The sequence below is a fragment of the Fusarium odoratissimum genome (genome assembly GCF_000260195.1).
Source record: "Fusarium odoratissimum NRRL 54006 unplaced genomic scaffold supercont1.103, whole genome shotgun sequence".
NCBI classification, from domain to species: Eukaryota; Fungi; Ascomycota; class Sordariomycetes; order Hypocreales; family Nectriaceae; genus Fusarium; species Fusarium odoratissimum.
Window position 1 is genome coordinate 6,988 of NW_022158803.1, and position 14,913 is coordinate 21,900.

The window sequence follows — 14,913 nt, forward strand, 5'->3', positions numbered from 1 at the left end:
ACTAAGGTTGCTCTGGGTGCCGTGCAATGGATGTATGATATCGCCTGGGACTTATTGCCCTTGAGCAACAGAGCTTACAGTGCTGACCCTAGAGATATAGCACTGGCGGCCAAAACTTTCGGACCAAACGGACCACGCAAGGCTAGCAGCAGCGATGCCACCAAGCGAGAATACCAAGCAAGTACTGGCGCAGACGTGGATGCTCCGTTAGGGGATCGCACTTACAAGGAACAACACAGACCAGCATTAACGGCATGCTTCTAGGAATAGATGCGCCAACAGCCTCGGCTATCCGAGAATAACTTCCTGAATATAGCGTCCAACGCCGTAGGTATGGATATATTTATAACCACTGGGATAAGAGATAAGGCGCTGACTGTAACCTTATTATAATTAATTCCGGATAGTTAATTAGTTAAAATTCGTATTATAGATAGTAAAAAGATACAGTAAGCTCGCCAGAAGTGCTAAGTTAATAAGAATAATTAATATAACTGTAATAGAAAGAATAAAAATCGCTTCTATACTAGTAGTAATTATAAGTCAAATTTAACAACATTGGATTACCGCCATAGTATCATCTTTGACAATAAAGCAAGGGAGGACAAGATAGTCAGCAGGTTTGCCAATTATTACCCGCTTTCCTTTCTCCACGAGGACTTGGAGCGACTAGCTAAGTATGGTGGACCCTGTGCCCGACTTCCTACACCCAGGCATCGAGTTCCGCCATATACCCAACAAGCTCAACCTAGTTCCACAAAAAGTTTACATACAGTCGATAAAGCCATACTAGACGGGGTCGGCTGTCAGTCGGATTGTTAGCAGCATAAGGCTAGTTCAACATCATCAGTAGCTTGCTGCACCCCCAGTCGTAACACCATTCCCATATACTGTTTCTTGTGTATAAGTCCCATCTGACACATATTCCTGTGCGTTGTTATATGCTGTCTGCCATGCTTGGTTGGTAATGTTGTGGTTCTGCATAGCTTGTTCCCCACCTGCCGACATATTGTAAGAGTCAGGTTGTACAGTATTGTCAGACAAAGGTTGGGCGTTGTAGGAGGATGACTGTGGCTCGTAAGATGGAGCCTGGGCACTGTAATTAGGCCCCGTGGTGTTGGTTTTGTAATAGGAAGGTTGAGGGCTAAGGGAATTACTAAATTAGCGAGTTCTTAAGTAATTAGAAAGTAGAAGGTTGGGCTTACTCTGCACCAGTTTCAGGTTCATCCGATTGAGAAATAGGACATATAAAAAGCTTAAGTAAATCCATGATAAAAGACATAATAAATACTTGAAGTTGTAGTTGACTTTATTTTTATTATATAAATATTTAGTGCAATAGAGCAATTTGAAACTCTCTCGTGGTTTAGGACATGGTTTTATATTTTAAGCAGGCGATTCTGCAATAGAAAGCGCATGCTAACTATTATTCAATATCCATCAACTACCTCGAGATGCATATATTCAGCCGCACTACGCTATGGTCTTGAGTCTCGACCATGGACCTTTACTAAAACGAGTATAAATCTCGGCAAATCGGCATAATAAAGGAAAGAATAGCAGTTTTAACCTAGGGGTTTTAGGACCAATTATTCCGGCCTTAACTATGTAAATTGCTAAAAAGGCGTTATGGTGCTAATATTATGCAAGCCACTAGGGATAACTTCCCTGAATTGGGCTAATTCTAAGCCGACGCATGGACTAAGGGCGAGCTTGGAAATCTTACATAATAATATACCCGCTTAAAATGGCTATGTACCAATACAGCGGGATCTCTAATAGATTGCACCCTTATGCTCTGGTGTGCAGTATACCTAGTTAATGCAATTAACTTCCGTATATAATCGGAGAAGTAGTGTTTTATTCAGCCTAGTGTCAGCCATAAAAGCCCCTCAGCACAAGCTAACTACGGCAGCTGACCGCGTAGCGATATAAGCACAGGGCCATTAGGCATTGAGTGGAAGTTGTGACAGACTGAAAAGTGCAGGTTGGCAACCCATTGTCTTAGTTATAAGGTGATATGTTTACCTCGCCTGCATGAAGTCATCATAAGGTAGACAGATGCCTCCAAAAAGACAGCTAAAACCGCCACTGGCTCGGGTAACCGGAAGGTTATCTCAGTCAGCAGGTATAGTGGATAATAGCCCAGTTTAAACCACTGCTTTTTCACTGATTTCGTTTAATCTGTTCTCGTGAACAAGGTCGATTGGTCACGTGCCCCACCACCAGGTGCATTCAATTGATGGAGGTCGATTTGACTTTCGCCCACTAACTTACACAAACGTCAACCCAATTCCTTCAAATTTCTGAACCCCGCCTTTAACCCGCGTTCATCCCAGAACGCTGTGCATAGACTCCCTCTTTGTTCTTATGGTCTCAGACTATGACCAGCCTAGCCTTTACTTCTATATAAGAGGGAGGATACAGAGTACCTATTCGGCCTTGATAATCACGTTCTCGAGCTACTCTTTATACCAGGCTGAATTACCTGTAAATATAGTAAGAAAAGCTGCCTCTTCTGCCTTAAGAGATTAGCCTTATCATAGGGCTTTTTCTACCTTCTTTAATCTAAATAGCCTCTAGCTAGCTAGGCTAGAGATATTATATTACAGAGGGAAAGGCAGGTCGCAGAGGCCATAGTCACAGGGGAAGGGGAATAAAATGCCGCCTATTTTAGCAGGGAAATTATTCCTTAATCCAGGCCTAATTAGCTACTACCATGGTTATATCCCCTAGTCAGCTATAGTCAATAGTCAATTTAGTATCACAAAAAGCCTTAAACTAGGCCTTTTCATCATTTTCAACTAATTACAACGCTATAAGAGCATTAGGTTATTAAAAAACTGTTTTCGCCACCTAAAAACTAAACCCCCCCCGGCTCGAGCCAACGGGTACAGCTCTTAATAGTAGATTTAATATATATTAACATTACTAGATTCTTAACTTACTAAATAGTCTTTCCCCTTCGCTGCATTCTCAATTTGCACTTTAACCTCACAATGCTAATAGACCTCTAAGGGAGCCCATGCTCCTGGCTGAGCTCAATTCGACTATCAGCAAGGATAAGGCTTGGCCGGGGAGGAACGTTGCCAAAGAGGTGCGAATCCCTATGTCCCAGCTGTGGGTTAGAATCGCCTGCGCTCGAGGTGTTGATATGCATGACGCGACGGAAGAAGGGCCAGGTCAAGGGAAGGTTTGCGACAATGAGGGAGGTTGAGGATTCGCGGATATACCAAAAGGTCCAATTAGGCCCGTAGGGGTCTGTGAAAGAGCAGTATTTATTTAGAAATGCGGAGACTATCTAAAGTTATATCGTTCAGTGTTAGCAACATCATATAGGCGGTATTCCCCTGCGTCGGTCGATTGCGACATGAGTTAAAAGATGAACACATACCGTGAAGATGCCCACAGCATAAATACAGCATAACGTTACTTTTATCCTAGTGGTAGTGTTGGACCAGAGGAAAAGTGGTATAGGAAGGAGAATGATCATAATGTCTGAGGACAAGTTGAAGGTTGCATTGGTAATAAGATGGTTCCTTGATGTGGCGCATTGCTCTAGATAATTAACAAGACGCGAAGATATAAGCCATTGGGGTAATACCGTGCTCGGTGGGGACGGCCCAGTACTGGGAGAAAGGTCGACACCAGACCGCAAGATAGAAGGTCATCATAACGACAAACCCGACAAGGACGTACAATGCAACAGTTTTCACTACGCGATTGTAGCTCAAATTCGTCCTGAGACATATCAGAGGATAGTCGATTACATGGATAGATAGATGCAAGGTAACTTACGTCAGTCGGTTATATATCAGGAGCAAGCAGCACTTGACCAGCCAGATGACAGTGCATTGAAGCATCTCTGCAATCAAGGTAAGCTTAGATCCGAATCGGCGTCGGCTGATCTCGTCTGGTGTGAGAGTGATTCGTTGAGTCGGATCGATCAGATTATTGCCCATTCGGAAGCTGGCGTTTATGCAGGCTATCAAAACCGCGTCGCAAACCTCGACGACAAAAACAGATGTTAGAAGGGGCAAGCGAAAAAGAAACCCTTTGTTTGACTATACAAACAGAACTGACCATAGCGAGAATCATTAGGTAATCTTCCATCTGGTACTTCTTGACGGATCCTACCACCATCCGACGAGACAGCCTGAAAGTGCAATGTCAGCCAACATTCTAGATTCTTGTCCAGGAGACTGACAATCGGACAATGACGACGAGCCATGTAACGGCGTACCAAATCCACGATTCAATTACAAGGGGGATCATATCTACTGGACCGGGAGCATGATCTCGATAAGCCCTCCCACGCGAGCCGCGGCTTGGCTCGCCAAAACAGAACGTTGAGTAAATGCCAAGATGAGGAAGGAAAAATAGAGAAACGGTAAAGGGTGGACCTGTATGAGGGGAGTGCGGGGATAATCTCCCCTAATGAAGGTTCGTTCCAGCCAACTTATATGTTCGGCTAAAGTGGCAAGAAGCCGCAAGCTAGTGCAATAACAGTCTCGGTAGTTATTACAGTAAGAGTGGCCAACGACAATGCATAGATGAGACTCCACATGGCGCAAGCTAAACTAGCAACCATAATAACATTTAATCCGAAGTAGGACTAAACGTACACGATAAGCAAGCAGCATAAAAATCTTAAGCCTAATACGCATTGAATCCACCATTAAGAGACGTGACACTTCGACACCGCTCAGCATCACGCCCTACGCAATCTGCCAATAATAAACCTAGCACGGCTTAGTTTATCTACAGTTAGGAGCCAACCGTTACATTAGAAATATACCTTATATTAGGGTTTTTAAGATGCTATGAAAAATCTAATTCAATTATAAAATACGTTAAAACTATATAACATATTAATTAAGGTATAACTAGGCAATTTAAGGTTTTTAAAAGATGTTAAAAAAAATTATATAAGGTTAACATATATGATTTATTTTCACACTGTATTTTTAAATAAATATATTTTTATTAAATTAGTAAAAAGTATATTAAAAAAAGTAATAATAAAATCTTATATACTATATATAAATATTTATAGCTTAAAATTAATTAAGCATAATAATATACTTTAGTTATATAGGGTAGGGTACTTTTATACTATATAGTATAGTGGGACACTTACTTATCTAGGACACTTACTTATTAACTATATTATTTCTTTTATAAAATATAATTATAAGGAAAATTCTTATAAATCTAAGTTAAGAATAAGTTAAATTATTATTTATTCTTTTAAATCTAATAGTTTTTATAGTTTTCAGATCTAATTACTTTATAATTTAATACTATTTTTTTAGTTGCAAAGAGTATTATATTTAACCTTATATATCTCTATAATATATTAAATACCTAGCTTTTAGTTATTTTAAAGAGCCTAAAATATAAGGAGGATTCTAGCTTTATTTAAAGACTATTATATATTAGGTAGTTAAGAAGTATCTAATTAAATAGAAATATTATAAGTTAGGGATTTTTAGTCGGCATGCTTATCTAATCGGCATGTTTATTAAACACGTTATAGTAAAAATATAATAACTTATTATAGCCTTATGCTACTTAAAGAGACAATATTAGCCTGTATATAGCAAATGCTACTACATCTTGTGGTTAGGTATACGAGTTCCACCTTTATTACCCTGGGGGTTGTATCAGAGGCGCTCCAGGAAGATGTGGGGCGCGGGACCATAAGCGCTGCCGTTATTTCTGGGTCATTAGTCTATTATTCTCCGCCGGAACACTGGTCCCCGCCCCGGCCTTTTCACCTCGGTCGTCCTAAAGCCATGCCATATATGCGAGGTGAATCGGGGAGTGGGAAATAGGATCAAAGCATATGTGTTCAGTAGGACAAACCTCTAATGCTCGGATGTAATTGGTGATGTGCAGAAACGAGGAATGCCATTTGTTAACCTACTATGCGCCCGATTGACCTATTCTCAACAGAGAAGGTGGTCGAGCGATCGCTGTTCTAGAAACAAGAAAATCCGACTATGACTCACGCGGTGAGATCCCGCCTTGGCGTAGAGATCGGTGAGGGTGAAAACTCTTCCAGAAGATATATACTTTATAGACCTGTATTTATCCTCAGGAATTGATGTCAATAGCTTAGACTCGTAAGACAAACCGTTTTCTTATTTCTGCTGTGAAATGGCCACTCCCAACGCAATACTCACTCCCCATTCCCCCGCCCTCGCATCCGCAGCGACAAAAGAACTAAAGGACGACGCCCCCGATGCCATAGAACTAGGCGCCCCCGTGCAAAGGCGCGAAAACAAATCCATCTTCTCACGATGGCAGAAGCGATGGATCTCCCTCATAACCTCCTTCGCAGCCATGTTCTCGACCCTCAGCACCTTCGTCTACCTCCCCGCCCTCACCCCCATATCCCGCGACCTCAGCGTCTCCATCACGCTCATGAACCTCACTGTCACATCCTACCTAGTGGTCGCGGGCATCGCGCCCGCGTTCATAGGCGATATTGCAGACCAGAGCGGCCGCAAACCCGTCTACATCCTCATGTTCCTGTTCATGCTGGCGGCGAACCTGGGCATGGCGAATCTAACTGCGTGGAGCGTGCTGCTGGTGCTGAGGATGATACTGAGCGCGGGGGCTTCAGGTACGGTGAGCGTTGCGTATGGTGTTGTTGCGGATATTACGACTGCTGGGGAGAGGGGGTCGTTTATCGGGACGATCTTTTTGTTGTAAGTGGCGGCTAACAACCCACGATAGGGTTTGGACTAATGAGAACCCAGCACGACAATGGCGCCGAGTTTGGGGCCTGTATTGGGAGGTATACTTGCAGAGAAACTCGGCTGGCGCTGGATCTTTTGGTTCCTCTCCATCCTCACCGGAGGAACCCTCGTGATACTAGCCCTCCTTCTTCCCGAGACGCAGAGAAAGATTGTCGGAGATGGAAGTCTGCCAGCCAGAGGGATATACTGGAGTGTGGTATCCCCAAAGGCCTCAAGGTCAACTCGGCAGAGCCAAGGAGATGCCGAGCCTCGTGAAAAGAGAGGCTGCCGATTCCCCAACCCTCTTACCTGCCTCCCCGTGCTCATGGACAAGGGGTCTCTCTTCTCGATCCTGATCGGAGCCTTGCAGTATGTCAATGTGATGACGCTGCAGACGTCGCTTGCATCGCTGAGCATCGAGATATACAACCTGAACTACCTGCAGGCAGGCCTCATCTACATCCCCTGTGGAGTATGCTCAGCAGTGTCTGCAAAAGTCACAGGTAAACTTGAGTCGAGCACCCTAACCACAGTAGCTGATTGATAACAGGCAAGTATATCGACTGGAACTTTCGCCGAACCCGACACAGACTAGGCGTAGAAGATGCCCGCGGCGTGGGAGACATCGAGGGCTTCCCTCTTGAACATACTCGCCTCGAAGGAGCCTACCTCCTCACGATAATATGCACCCTAACAACAGTAGGCTACGGCCTGATCGTCGAGTTCAAAACAGTGAGATCCTCATCCTCTTATAGCCCTTCTAGAACTCACACTGCCAAGCATATATCATCGATGCTAGCGATGCAAGCCCTAGCAGGTCTCACAGCGGGAGCCTTATTCACGGTACTTTTCCCCCTACCTAGTCGATCCTTTTACCCGCTAATCTCGTCCCGCAGATGACAGCCACCCTCATCACAGACTACAACACACACCGCTCTGCAACAGCCCAAGCGGCGTCCAACCTCATCCGCTGCGTGGGCGCGGGAGCAGGCACAGCGTCGTTCGAACCCCTCATCCGCGCGATCGGTTCTGGTTGGGCGTTCGCGATCTACGCCATCCTGGTCCTGCTCCAGGTGCCGTTGATCTGGGGATTGAAGAGGAACGGCATGGCCTGGAGGAGCAGGAACAAGTGAGACGGACGACTCAGATAAGAGGGGGAAGCCCACTAATACGTACTTCGAAACGTGGTCTCCGGGGGAGGCTGGACAGGGATGTTGCTGATGGCCTGCAATATCCACTTTAATAAATGAGCATAACAGCCTCCCCCGCAAAAAGGGGCGTGACAGGTCTTGTCCTCAGCAAGCACGAATAATGAAAAATATTATATATATTAGCTAATAGTAAATTAATACTTCTATATCTAGGTTAATATATAAAATAAGATAATTAAGAATATTAAATTTAACTTAGCTTAACTAGGAGTATAAAGTAAATTAGTATTATTTAGTAATAAAGAAATAGGGGAATAATAATAGACCCGCGAACCGCTAGAGCGTGCACGGATCAGAATATGTGCATTGCGTCGCAATGTTCGCAGCAATCATTGTAGTGGGGCTCGATGTTCTATTGTGCCGATTCCGGCGGGGGCTGACTGTCGATGTCGAACTAGAGGTGATCTGAAAGCTCATAATCTCCTCTCTTCTCCCCTGAACATCGTTCCCAGACGCTCAAGTTTGGCCGCAAGCTTTGGATGGGCAACAATTCCCTTCCAATGTGACAATGCCCAACATGGATCCAGCCCATCGTCAAGGAGAAATTGAGGCACAATGCCAGGTATATCAACCATTGAGCCCTCGGCAGACAAGAACGCTTCGAGTTCATCCTTCGGCCGACTCCGATGTCGAGATTGAATGCGACCTGTTCACGGTAGACCTCAAGAAGAAATCAGGCGCAACAGTTGCGGGAAGCTCCAAGAAGGCCGGGTACGAGGCATTATCGTACACTTGGGGGAATCCTGAGCCAACCAAGAGAATCTTGGTAAATGGGCTACCGTTCTGGATCTCTGCAAATCTCTTCGCGGCGTTGAGACAGCTTCGGCTCTCGGAACGACCCCGAGTGTTGTGGACAGATGCTATCTGCATCAATCAAAACGACCTAATTGAGAAAGCAGGCCAGGTGGGGATGATGTTCAGCATCTATCTCAAGGCGTATAGGGTCGTTGTCTGGCTGGGTCAAGCGACTAATGATGACGAATATCTCTTCAGTCTGCTCAAGACCTACGGCAGGGAGGGTATGGGTGGCATTCGTGGAGAGGTCGAGGGCCCAAGAGCACGCAGAGCAGCCACCAAGCTCATCGAGACCAAGCCATGGTTCCAGCGGACTTGGACCCGACAAGAGGTACATGCGGCTCACAAAGTCCACGTGGCCCGTGGAAGCCAGGAATGTTCTTTCGAAGACTTTCAGTTTGTTATGGATCGCCTCCTCCCAGACATGGATGAGATTCGGGATACGTTCAGACCCCATCGTGACCCTCGGGAACGAGCCTTGAGCGCGAGGAGAGCATACGTCTTCTTCAAACAGCATTGCGAGAACGACATGTACACTGAGGAAGGCGGATTTCATCAAGCCTGGTTCAGGATGATTATGCGAAGCAGTCTATATGAAGCGACTTTACCACAGGACAAGGTCTTTGCTGTCCTGGGAATCATTGGAGAGATGACCAAGGAGGCCTACGACGTTACAGAAGGGTTCCCGGAGATTGATTACTCAAAATCGGTTTCGACAGTATTCGAAAGCTTCCAGAAGCACACAATCAACATCAGCCAGACTCTTGCCAGTCTCCAGATCTTTTACGACAGAGACGCCGTCGGACGGGACTTGCCATCCTGGGCTATCGATCTGCGCCATAACGTTACCCGCTTGATGCTTCGATTTGGCGTATTCCACTTTGACATGCCCTATACGGCGCCTCCAGTGCAGGCATATGACGAATATGGGCTTTTGCGTCTCGAGGGAGCACGGATTGGAATTATCACCTCAACAGAGAGTCCTTGGAAAGGCGGAATGCACCGAGAGTTCAACTCCGAGATTTTGGGATCTTACTCTTCAGGGGTAGGACTTGAGAGCTGCTATTCGAGCCACGACTGGTGGATGCCCGATAATCAGGGCAACAAAGGCATCGAAGAGGTATACAAGATTCTTGAGATGCGCTGCTCGTACAATTGGGCAGCCTTAGAACCCAGGAACAACGATGTCATCGAAGAGTACAATCTAGCTAAACATCACTGCCTAGTATTTGTGTCGCATCTGGTTCGAGAGGGAGATATCATGATTCATCCGTCTGGTGCCGAGATGCCTTTCATCTTGCGGCCGGATACAGAAGCAGGACGCTTCAGCTTTCTAGGTCCAGCTATCATCGCGATGGGAGTGGTGAGGAAACTAAAGGACAGGGATATGTTCACATATGCTTTTCCTCGCCGTGGAAGTGGCTGCGATGTTGGCTCGCCTGAGAGCTTTGTGCTCATCTAAGGCGAACTTTGGTCTACGTTAACAAGTAGCAACAGAGCATCGCTTGACTATTATAGGTAGTCGATTGAAGAAGTTTCGATACATGTGGCTAGTTTAAGAAGCGATAAATTCTACTGGTTCTCGCAAGTTTTCTCGACGGGCGAATTAAGGTCCGACTTATGGTTCTGGTTCCCCTCCATGACCTAATCTCTTTACTACTTTCAATCGACGCCTACGCTTCTTTTCATTATTTAAGCCCAACCCTGGACGGCGACATATGCATCGTTCAGTGAATCATGCCTACCGAGAATGATACCGTGAGAAAATATGTCCAATACCTCGGCCTTTTCAACGCCATTACCAGCCTCAAAAAGGCGGTGAACGTAACCTCCATCAGTGGTCTGACGTGGAAATACAGGACTGCTGCGGAAAGACTTCACTCCTCCACGCGGCTTTGTCTGGGAGCTTTCACCAAATGGTATGCGCTGGCCGGGGCCACAAAGTCTCATAAGATTGATGGCTGACTGAAACTTCGAGACCGTACCCTTCGAACAAGTGCCCGAGACCTACGAGTGTTATGTAGCCGGCAACGATGGTCTAAGTACAATAGTGCGGCTAAACCTGTAGGATACGGCCGAAGTCTGAATCAGACATGGCCATATGAATATTCAAATAAGGTCTTATATGAATATGCATAAATATATTCATATTCATATCCATATAATATATAAATATAATATATACTTGCGTATCCATATTCATATAATGTAGTAGGTCGTGATTGGCTTAAATTTAATCTAATCTCTGTTAGAGATAATAGCTACTAGTCACATCCGAGGAATGGCACGAGGGTGCGTTTACCGCCGCCCGTAGTCTCTAGAAGGAAGAGTACAATGACGATATCGAGATATAGCTCTCAAAGCAGTCATTGGCTATGTGGACCCTCTAAATAAACCCAAATCTCCCATAACCCTCCTCCTCTTATTCTTCAAAGCTAGTGTAGACAGTTAGCGTCAGAGTATATTGCTGAAAGTATACTCGGCAATTACCTTGGCTAGGAAGCAGCCTTGTAACTATAGCTACTATACTATGGCTTTAAGGGCACTTCTTGCCCTTCATCCTTCCGCCAGGACAGCAGATAGAACCGCCCAACTTGGAGCACGCTTTTCCATCGCCACCGCCACTCTGAACAGTACACTAGCCAGAGCTTACGTCAGCAACAAGTTTTGTTCCTTAACCGTTGGGTCTCTAGGCCAGGGTATTTATCACCTTTCCCTTGGTGCATCCATAGTTCTTGCCATTAACCTTGCAGGAGGTTCCGTTGCACTTGCCCCACTCGGTGGCTCTGCTTGTTAAGGCGTCGAGATCGCCCTCTGACGCCGGCGAGACCCCATGGGCGAGGACCGATGTGGCGGCTAGGATCGCGAAGAGGGACGCAGTGAACTTCATGGTAAAGTCTTGAATAGGATGGTCGATATAAGTAGGAGCAACTCTGGTGGCTTGGGATGAACTATGCCACTCGCTCTGGGATGTGAGAAGATAGCGAGAAGAAATGGGTAGATTATGAGGGCTCGAGGTGCTTTAAGTATACTGGCTCTAAGAATAACCACCCAGCCACTTAATAGCATGGTCTGACAGGTACCAATAATCTCGGCAGATAACTAGATCATCTGATGACGACGAAAAGAGTATTACCCGGCGATCTGCCTCATGCACTGTGCCGCTATGAGACAGAACAACACCCTGATACTGACAGGTCGGTGATTCTAGATTTCTCGGCATGCGGACGGATCCGTTACTCAATATAGGCATGACAAGGGTGCTTAGAGGAAAACATAGGTCTTCTTACTGGATCCTTTCTCCTTTTGCTTCCTCTTCCTCTCGAGCCACTTCCTTTTAGATCTCTTCCACCTGGGTGTCTTCTTTCTACGTCTGTTGGTTGGTCTCTTCTATATGCTATATTCAATTTTGGGTTTTCGCAAACGGGAATCTCTGGACTACCCTCGAGGGAAGCACGGAGTCCGCCTTTCTCTGCCGGCCGTTCCGGGACCCTAACAGGGGGCTTCTTAAGCAGAATCCAACCCAATGCAGGGCAACCGAAAGACAGGTCCCTGAGGACCCTACTCTTCGGGCGCGCGATAACTCGAATTAGGGAAGGTCCCTGTAGGTCTTCTGCATGTGGCAATGGCCGAATAAATTGAGCCCTCCATCCAATGGCCAAAGAGTATTTCGTTACCATATTTGCAGTTAAGCTCATTCAAAAGAGGCAGATCCGGAAGGTATCATTTTCACTGCAATCTTAAGTCACTTTTCATGTGCAAATTTACCTAATAAGCTTCGAGTACTGCGGGACATGGGTTTGTTGTCGCTAACATGCTTTTACGGACTGCGCATAACAGGCACAGCCGCGCAACGAAGGCGGCCTAGTGCGGCATTTTTGCGATTGGCTAAAAAGCTAGCAGGCAGGAGGAAAATGTAAAGGGGGGTAGTTAAATATGATCAGCGAGAGCATTGAGGGAATACCAAGTATCAATCCAGAATTGTTGACCCCATTTTTCCGTGGGCCGGAGCCTGAAGCGTAAGGTGGATAGAATTTGTAAGTGTCATCTTTCTCGAGATTTCACGTTAATGGAGACAAAAAACAAAACAAGGATGGAAGATTACATGTGATTTCATGCAGTTTTCGGCTCAGGTGGAGCAGCGCGACAACGAGCCTATAGCGGTGCGTTTAGCGAGTTGTTAATGATGAGTATCCCTGCTTCTGCTGGCTTTGGTCATTGCTTACTGTTGAAGTGCATGGTCAGGCCATAATTGACAAGTGCCAATACATTTTGAAAAGGCGACAGACGGACAGTTCACGACCAACAGCATACAGGAAATTTGTTATCTTGCAGAGTTGCCATGGCCTGGTATCCTCCCAACACAATCCTTCTCAATAATAGCTGTTTAGGTACATCCTCCTCCTTCACGGGACTTTCAAACGGGTTCCCCAATCTCAATCCCGAGACCTTCTCGACTCAGTACGCCTCGGTCTCTTTCTAGAAGTTATCTGAACAATCTTCAATTGCTTTTTTAGCTCTCATGCATAGTTAGGATTATTGCCTTTGATAAATCTATCTCTGGGGCACTGACCTCGATTTCATTGAGCCGCTGGGTCACCATGTCCGAACTCTTTGACAAATCTTTATAAATATCACCTATCTTAACGGTACCAAGCGCAAGACTTGAAAGACTGTCGAGGGTTGTGCTGCTGTTTTCATTCACATCTTTCCGGTCCTTGTCTCTCCGCCTAACATTATTCCAAGTGTCGTTGACAGCTTTGCAGGATTCCATGGCCAAATCCACCTCGGCTTTGTAGGGTTTATAGTTTCCCATAGGCACGAAGTCCTTCCTGGTAGCTACACTGGGCGGATCGAGGCCAGGTCGTCAATACGATGAGCTTCGGTAATCATAACAGAGGTATCCAAACAGGAATCAGTAACGCTCTTATAACCTTCTCTATAGGCCAGAAGAGGGACGAGTAGGCAATTACTAGACAGCTGAAGGCGGGCACGCATACAAACATATCACTGATCAACCATAGGTGCCAAACGCATAAAGAGTGAGTGAGTCTTTAGCAATGGCTTTGTCCTTGAGATCACGGTATCTCAATTCATGACGTCCTATGTTCTGCATCAAGCCGGGTGGTCCGTTCCGCCAGCTGATAAGCGCTAGCCTCACGTCCAGCGCTGCGGACCGTCTTGCCACTCGCCACGTATTAAATGCGACCTAGACCCTTATCTTCTTATTGCGGGTTAGATAGCTCCATATTTGCAGCTGTCTTTCCAAAACCAGCCAATCAATCATCAAATCATCAACCCGTTTAGTTATATCTCGCTCGGATCGATCGGTGACGGACGTGACGATCGTGGCTGCATCAGCCTTATAGGGCTTGTTACTACGTAGATCTTATTTTCTCTACTAATCTCTCCAGCTCCGGCCAGAGGGTATGATCCCAGAAGTCGCCTAGAGCTAGAACGATGTCTTGCTCAGTTTGCTTGGCGACGTTTCTATTGTTCAAGTTCATCAACCACTCAAGCGCATAGTGTACATAAGAGGGAGGCTGGTCGTCGTATCGTTGGTCTGGATCCCATTCAGTCAAGGGCACGAAGGGGAGTGTCTTTCGAACAGGTCGTAGTTGGCTATCGGTAAGTTGATCTTCGAGGTCATCATCACCAAAACAGTCTTGGAGGGAGCCTTCATCTGCATTCATGGTCTGGTCAGTGAGCACTTGTCAGGAAGGTTTGGGGCTAGGCGAACTCGATGGGTTGGTAAGGTAGTGAGTGGGCCAGAAGGGCAGGTGTCATCTTCTCTTGTCCCTCATTATATAACCACGATCGGATGCAAGCAAGGCCATGAGCCACTGCCACCAAAACCTTATTTTTCTTTAAGCATCAGCTAGCAGCTTCGCCTGCAAGCGACTACTGTATAATAGCTGCATTAATGCAACTTCAATTCAGTGTCTCATAGCTCGCGATAAATCCATTCTTGTTAATAGTACAAGTCGGATCAATAGATTGTTTTGTAGGTCCTGCTATGATGAGAAAGAAATACTGGTATTATCGTAAAAATCCGGGGTATGGCATTTTCCACATATGGATGTAGGAGAGAACGATTTGTGGCGATGGTTGAAGGTGGCCTCGACGCATATGTAAGCGATCAGTGGAAGTTACAAGTCATC

At 45.8% G+C, this 14,913-nt stretch overlaps 6 protein-coding genes across 7 annotated transcripts; 2 read left to right on the forward strand and 4 right to left on the reverse strand.

Moving 5' to 3' along the window:
• Nucleotides 1–846: 846 nt before the first annotated feature.
• Nucleotides 847–1,270, reverse strand: FOIG_16637 (uncharacterized protein; the record flags this gene model as incomplete). The annotated part of the gene is made up of 2 exons (XM_031218101.1): nucleotides 847–1,144; nucleotides 1,206–1,270. 2 exons carry the CDS (start codon nucleotides 1,268–1,270, stop codon nucleotides 847–849), a joined length of 363 nt encoding a protein of 120 aa, XP_031052179.1.
• A 1,743-nt stretch (nucleotides 1,271–3,013) lies between these two features.
• Nucleotides 3,014–3,962, reverse strand: FOIG_16638 (uncharacterized protein; the record flags this gene model as incomplete). Its single annotated transcript, XM_031218102.1, has 4 exons — nucleotides 3,014–3,301; nucleotides 3,395–3,558; nucleotides 3,605–3,741; nucleotides 3,799–3,962. The coding sequence occupies 4 exons, from the start codon at nucleotides 3,960–3,962 to the stop codon at nucleotides 3,014–3,016; spliced, it is 753 nt and encodes a 250-aa protein (XP_031052180.1).
• A 2,114-nt stretch (nucleotides 3,963–6,076) lies between these two features.
• On the forward strand, nucleotides 6,077–8,136 carry FOIG_16639 (uncharacterized protein; the record flags this gene model as incomplete). Of its 2 annotated transcripts, XM_031218104.1 has the most annotated exons (5): nucleotides 6,077–6,716; nucleotides 6,768–7,249; nucleotides 7,297–7,478; nucleotides 7,527–7,589; nucleotides 7,643–7,879. In XM_031218104.1, the coding sequence occupies exons 1-5, from the start codon at nucleotides 6,163–6,165 to the stop codon at nucleotides 7,877–7,879; spliced, it is 1,518 nt and encodes a 505-aa protein (XP_031052182.1). In that variant the 5' UTR covers nucleotides 6,077–6,162. The 2 variants fall into 2 exon arrangements, with proteins under 2 accessions (XP_031052182.1, XP_031052181.1); XM_031218103.1 differs by having other exon boundaries at nucleotides 7,297–7,589; nucleotides 7,643–8,136.
• A 209-nt stretch (nucleotides 8,137–8,345) lies between these two features.
• On the forward strand, nucleotides 8,346–10,428 carry FOIG_16640 (uncharacterized protein). The gene has a single exon (XM_031218105.1). It carries the CDS (start codon nucleotides 8,466–8,468, stop codon nucleotides 10,212–10,214), a length of 1,749 nt encoding a protein of 582 aa, XP_031052183.1. The 5' UTR covers nucleotides 8,346–8,465; the 3' UTR covers nucleotides 10,215–10,428.
• An 860-nt stretch (nucleotides 10,429–11,288) lies between these two features.
• On the reverse strand, nucleotides 11,289–11,729 carry FOIG_16641 (uncharacterized protein; the record flags this gene model as incomplete). Its single annotated transcript, XM_031218106.1, has 2 exons — nucleotides 11,463–11,729; nucleotides 11,289–11,390 (listed from the first exon to the last, which is right to left on the reverse strand). Exons 1-2 carry the CDS (start codon nucleotides 11,640–11,642, stop codon nucleotides 11,289–11,291), a joined length of 282 nt encoding a protein of 93 aa, XP_031052184.1. The 5' UTR covers nucleotides 11,643–11,729.
• A 2,401-nt stretch (nucleotides 11,730–14,130) lies between these two features.
• On the reverse strand, nucleotides 14,131–14,445 carry FOIG_16642 (uncharacterized protein; the record flags this gene model as incomplete). Its single annotated transcript, XM_031218107.1, has 1 exon — nucleotides 14,131–14,445. One exon carries the CDS (start codon nucleotides 14,443–14,445, stop codon nucleotides 14,131–14,133), a length of 315 nt encoding a protein of 104 aa, XP_031052185.1.
• Between the last annotated feature and the right edge of the window lie 468 nt (nucleotides 14,446–14,913).